This window comes from Mauremys reevesii, linkage group 19 (assembly GCF_016161935.1).
Source record: "Mauremys reevesii isolate NIE-2019 linkage group 19, ASM1616193v1, whole genome shotgun sequence".
NCBI lineage: Eukaryota > Metazoa > Chordata > Testudines > Geoemydidae > Mauremys > Mauremys reevesii.
The window spans coordinates 10852318-10858317 of record NC_052641.1 but is presented as its reverse complement, the minus strand read 5'-3'; the positions used below and the strand labels follow the sequence as shown (position 1 = coordinate 10858317).

At 54.9% G+C, this 6000-nt stretch overlaps 1 protein-coding gene across 5 annotated transcripts in view; it reads left to right on the top strand.

Moving 5' to 3' along the window:
* The first annotated feature begins 391 nt into the window (after window positions 1-391).
* ASTN2 (astrotactin 2) overlaps window positions 392-6000 on the top strand; it is a 622345-nt gene continuing 616736 nt past the window's right edge. For 4 of the 5 annotated variants that reach the window (XM_039506367.1, XM_039506373.1, XM_039506371.1 and 1 more), the window contains exons 1-2: window positions 418-443; window positions 2064-2422. In XM_039506367.1, the coding sequence (XP_039362301.1) occupies window positions 433-443; window positions 2064-2422 (370 nt within the window). In that variant the 5' untranslated portion in view covers window positions 418-432. Of the gene's footprint in view, window positions 444-2063; window positions 2423-6000 lie in introns of all 5 variants that reach the window. The other variant, XM_039506369.1, reaches the window with a different exon arrangement.

Sequence of the window (6000 nt, the reverse complement as noted above, 5' to 3'; positions counted from 1 at the left end):
TTGGTCACATTTCACTAGCATGACCTTGCCATTTCAGCCCTCTTTCACCACCAGAATTCAAGGAGTATTGCACAGTTAGCAGCAGTATTTGTTTCCCCATCTCATCCTTTTGTAGGAGAAGCTAAGGCATCAATACCGGAAGTGAGGAAAAATTCAGTCTCCATAGCCAATCCAGTCTTTGTTTTTTTAAGTTATAGACACCTCAACACCACCATTTCTAAATAACACCTTCCCCTAGAATGACAGAGTTTCTACTATGTTATCTTATAATAAGGCTACCTTCTTATACAAACTTTTTTTCCCAGCATGCCTTTCAGTTGGCCCTTTAAATTAGGCAGCGCCAAGCAGCTGCTGCTTTCAAGGGGCTATTTTGTGGGTAGCTGCTGCATCTTTCAACTAGTGAGCGGTTGGGTTTTTTTCTTTTCTGTATTGATGAAGACAAGGTACGTGATCACACTTCCCTTGTATAGTGCTAGCTAATTTTTATTATAAAGCTGGTTCATGGTGTTGAGAATACATCTGCACTGTTGAAAAGTCTCTTCCAAGGCCTTCAGTCTCAAGTTTGCCTGAACTAAGCTCATGACAGGCTCTGAACTGAAAGAGAGGGAGAGAAAAAGCCACTGAATGGAAGGGTAAGAGAACAAAGAACTGATCAGAAAGATTAACATGCGAGCAGGTGGAGGGAGAACCGGAAGGCTGCTAGCTGCAGTGAAAGAGAAAGATAGAAGCAAAACGGAGTTAGTAAGAGACCAGATTGGGTTAAGGAGGGAATGACTGAATGCAGGAAAAGCAGATGGTAAGAAAGAGTCTGATTAAACTGGTGGATGGACTGGAGCAACAGACAAGAAGAGCAGGTTCAGGGCAGTGGCACTACATCAGCCATGGAACTGTCTCCCCAAGACTTACCGGAAGAGGTGTTGAGGGATGTTTGCTCAATAAAGTGAAAAAGAGTGGGGCTAAAGTAAATAAACTAAAGAGAAAGAAAGTGGTTTAATGGATTGGGGGAAATGAGGACTGAACCAGACTAAATGAAGGAAGGTTTAAATATAGAGTCAGGGAGCAATTAAAGGGAAGATGGGGTGGATTAAGGTGGACGGTAGGAGGGAAAGAAGCTGTGGGGATGACATCATAGAAGATGAAAGAAGTGAGAGAGAAATGGAATAATAATTGTCAGGCAATGGAGGGAAAACGGGAGAAAAGAACTAGGGGGATAGAATTGGAGAAAAGAAGGGGGTGAAATACCGGGTTGGGTTAGTGGAAGAAAATAAGAAGGGAGTGTGGGATGAAAGGTTTTGGCTGAAGTGAAAATTAGAGGAAGTGATGAACTGCAGTGGAGGGATGGGCTAGAGACCAGAGGAAAGGGAGATGCAGGAATTAAATGGTTGAGGAAGACAGGAACACCCAGGAGCAAAAGACTTGGACTTTCCGTCCTTTCTAAAGGAAGTGGACTAAGGAAAGAACCATCAGTGACAGTAGTTCTGGGAAGCTGAAGTAGGTCTGAGAAGAGAAAAGCAAAGGGGGGTTACGGACGCGGGGGGAGAGGGCCTATTGGGGAGAAGGTTTGGCTGAAGAAGGGCATGGCGTGATGGGGGTAAATGAAGAAAGGCGGGGAGCTTGGCTGGAGAAGGCCAAAGGAGAGTTCCCTGCAGGAAGAAGGCTAGAAAGGCGATGGGAAGGGCAGGGGAGATTCCTGGGATTAGGGGCAGTGGGCGGTTTGGGGGGGCTGGGGAGCTGGGAGTGAGTGGCCAGGAGGAGGCTGCGGGACAGCCCTGAGGAGTAGGGCGGGGGGGGGTCTGTGGGGCCGGCCCGGGCGGGGCGAGGAGCCGGGGCAGGTTCTGGAAGCCCCGGGGCTTGCCGGGGAGGCAGTGGGGAAAGCGGCGCCCCAGGCCGGGAGGGGGCAGTCCCGGGCGGCGCGGGGCGGGCAGGAGGCGGAGCGCGGCGGCCGGGGCGGGCCGATAGCAGCAGGCTCAGTCGGCTGGCTCGCCCCGCTCGGCTCTCCGTGCGCCTCCCGCTCCGGCTCGGCTCCCTAGCCCGGCCCGGCATGGCAGCTCCCCGCGCTGCAGCCGGCTCCGCCGCGCCGCCGCCTCCCGGTCCCCGCTGCAGCCGCCGCCTCTGCCGCCTCCCCCGGCTCCGCTGCTGCCGCTGCTGCTGCTCCTGGCCAGCGGGCCCGGCTCCTCCGCCTCGCGGGAGCCCGACAGCCCGTGCCGGGTGAAGACGGTCACCGTGTCCACCCTGCCCGTGCTCCGCGAGAACGACATCAGCTGGAGCGGCTCCCCGCCGGCCGCCAGCGCCGCCGCCCCCGGCCCCTCGGGCCCCGGCCCCGCCGAGTCCCGGCTCCTGCTCTTCGTCCGCAACGAGCTGCCCGGGCGCATCGCGGTGCAGGACGATCTGGACAACACGGAGCTGCCCTTCTTCACCCTGGGTGAGGCGGCGCGGGGCGCCCCGGAGCCGGGAAGGGGGGAGCTGCCCGGGCGAGGGGCGCCCCGGAGCCGGGAGGAGCTGGGGAGGGGGGAGCTGCCCGGGCGAGGGGCGCCCCGGAGCCGGGAGGAGCTGGGGAGGGGGGAGCTGCCCGGGCGAGGGGCGCCCCGGAGCCGGGAGGAGCTGGGGAGGGGGGAGCTGCCCGGGCGAGGGGCGCCCCGGAGGCGGGCGGGGCTGGGGAGGGGGGAGCTGCCCGGGCGAGGGGCGCCTCGGAGCCGCGAGGGGCGCCGCGGAGCCGGGAGGAGCTGGGGAGGGGGGAGCTGCCCGGGCGAGGGGCGCCCCGGAGCCGGGGGTCGCTGAGGAGGGGGGAGCTGCCCGGGCGAGGGGCGCTGGACTGGGGGACCCGTCCGGGGCATGGGAGGCCGGGAGGGGACTTAGGGATCCGGGGGACCGGGCGGGGGGTTGCCTTCACCCTGGCACCGGCGAGGTGGGGACCGGGTCAGAAGGGCCAGGCGGGGAGCTGCAGCCTCCCTGGAGGCGGGCGCACGGAGCGGAGTTCCTGGACTTCTCCCTGCTCCGTGGGGGTCCGGGAGCGGGGCTGAGCCAGCTGCTCTCGCCCCCCGGGATGGGGGGCAGTGGGGTGCAGGGGATCGGGGTGGGTACCCGGGCACACGGCCGGTCTGCCCCTGTTTCCCGCGGGGACGCAGCAGAGGTTGGATGGGGCCATTTCTGATACCCACACGGGGCTGAGCAGGGCGCCCGGAACCTGGATCGAAGCGAGGGGCTCCGCTTTGCGGGAAGGGGGCAATTTCTGGGTGTGGGGAGGGGGCAACTGAGGCAGCGTCCTGCCCTTGGTTGGGGGCGGGGGAGCTTTGTGGTTGGCTGGCGAGGAACTTGCCCTCCTGTTTGGGATCAGCTCGGAGGACGCGGGGAGATGATGGAGGAAAGGAAGCAGAGGAGGGCTGAGCTGCTGGAGTGACTCTGGGGGCCTGATGGGCAGTGCCCCCAACCCCTAGGCAGGCTGGTGTTTGGAGGGGGAACAAAGTACCTGCCACTGCTCCAGGCCGGAGTGGAACTGATGGGCATGTGGAACACTGAGGCGTTACTAATGCTGGGGCAGAAGCAGTGGTGGGGGATATGATACACAACCCCTCATAGCTAATTCCCTGGGGGTCCCTGTCTGTCCCCCCCCCCCCTTACTGCTACTTTCCCTCCCATCTCCCTTAAAGTCCTGTGTCCTGGTGGGATGCCGTTTCGGGGGAAGACTAGCTGGCATTATCTCTCTTCATGGTGGCTGAAATATTTATATTTCTATTCATTTTTGCTCAGGAGTGGAGAGCATTTGACTTGATACAGCTCTTGCACCTTTTTAGGTGTGTGCCTCTGGGCTTTTCGCATACCTGTAGCTGTACCTGCTTTCCTTAGTTTAAAGACGTCCTCCTAGCTTTTCCTCCCCTTCAGTCCCTGTTGCAACAATGCACAGTGGTTTCCGTCCGCTCCATCACAGAGGGGCTTTTACCCTTGTCCTCTTGGGCAGGACTCCTCTGCCCTTGCAGATGTAAAATATAGGACATTCTTTATGTGGCAAGCTCTCGCCTCATCCCCGAGTTACCAACCAGTTTGATTTCAGAAATGTTCTTTGCAGTGATCCTGCAGGAGCCACTTTAGTGCTGTCACGTTGTCGTGGTTTGATTTCCCTCCCTTGTAATTGATAGCTTCATTATCTTTTAGAGCTTTTTAATGTTTGCCTTTTTGTGCACGTTTTTTTTTTCCAGAAGGGGGAAAAGAGCTGTAGCAGGGTCTCAAGGCTGCCTGCTGGCTTGTCAAATAACCGGTTTGGAGCATATTGTCTCAGCCTGCAAAGCAGGGTGGTACTACTCATACTTAACTGTCTTCTGCACTCCTGGGGAATGGCTGGCCCTGGAGAAGCTACCACTGAGCGTAGGGCAAAAGAGGAGATTTTATTTGATTGCTTATAAATATTTTGGCTGAATGCTCTCTGATTACCCCTGCTCTGTGTGAGGCTTTAGCTGTCAGGGTCTATTACAGCATGCCTGCATGTTTCTCCATACTTTCTAAGATTTCCCGGGAGCAGGGAACAATTAAAATGGGTTATGAGAACATCTTTCCTGCATGAAGCTAGTTGATCTCCTGCTCTAACATGGGATGTTCCTCTGTCTTGTCACTATTATCCTATTTTATATATTAGATCTGACTTGTTCTACTCCATGAAACTGAACTGTTTGGAATTCTGTAGCTAAAGCGTGGTGTCTGCTGTGACAGATGACTGAAGGCTTTTGTTGATCTCAATACATCTCCTCTTTATCCACTAGCTTTCTCCTTCTCTGGGATCTAAGCTGTCTGTAATTTGAGTACCTGCTTGGCTTTGTCTGTGATGATGATGAAGATGCTGCTTCATGCACCTCTGGTTTGACTTTGAGTGGATTGTCTTCTATGCATTTAGTGTCTCAAGCTATTATAGCCTATGTGCATGCTAACCTGGTATGTAGCTGGGTGTTTAGCCGCAGACTGTTGTTTACAAGTGACTGTTTATTCAATGAATGTGATATGCCACAGAAGTGAAATAACTAACTGCATCTCATGGTCTTTTAACCCCCTGGGAGGCTCCTCTAATAGAAAATGCTTGTAATAAATACTTGGATGCCTCTTAAACTGAGCTTGTCAGAGCCTCGCTCTGTAGTCTGCTTGTCTTCCTAGGAGTCTTAAGTCGATCACAAACAACAACAAAAAAAAACCCAGAACTTAATAAAAAAATTTACTTCAGGTAACAAATCTCAGACTCGAAGAACAGCCCCTGATGGGCTGGGCTGGCTTTACCATACAGGAGATTGTGGTGTGGGGGCGGGGAAGGTAACAGGAATCTTTGATTCACCAAGTTGAGGTTTCAGGGCAAAACGCAGTTGCTGCAGGGATCAGGAGTGGATTCTCCCTAGCCCCACATTACACACCTAGCTAAATGCCTCAGATGAAGGCAAAAGCACCTGCCTGTAGCCTTAAGTGTTGGTTCCTGCCGTACGAAGGACACTAGACCTGACAGGGCAGCAGTCTCATCCGGTATGGCAAATCCCATTGCAGTGGGTGACTTGGTGGAGGGACTTAGTATGCCTAAGAATTCCTCTACCTTTCAGCAAGCCCGTGCCTTGACTAGGGCTCACAATTAACCCAACTCTCTCTCCGTGCTGGCTCCTGTTACAATCTCTTTTCTGTGCTAGATGCCTCAAGGTTTCCCCCAAAGCAGCGGATATTGACCTGGCTGCAGAGTATAAATGGGAACTTCCCCACCTGGGATGGCTTTGCCACAATTCTAAACATAATCAGTACCTTGCTTCTGCAGAAGGCAACCCCCCCCCCCCGCTTCCTTTCCCAAGGTCTGTCTCATGAGTTGCTGTGGATACTTCCATACTGCAGTTTTTTCTGTCTCCAGGAGTGGCAAGAGGTCCTTTTGTATTTAACTCTTTCCTGGACAGTCACTGTTAACAATTTTGCTGGCTAGCTGGATTGCTTTTTGGGCACAATGAATAGTGGGGTTGTTAGAATAGAAGTCCCGCAGGCCTTTGTGTA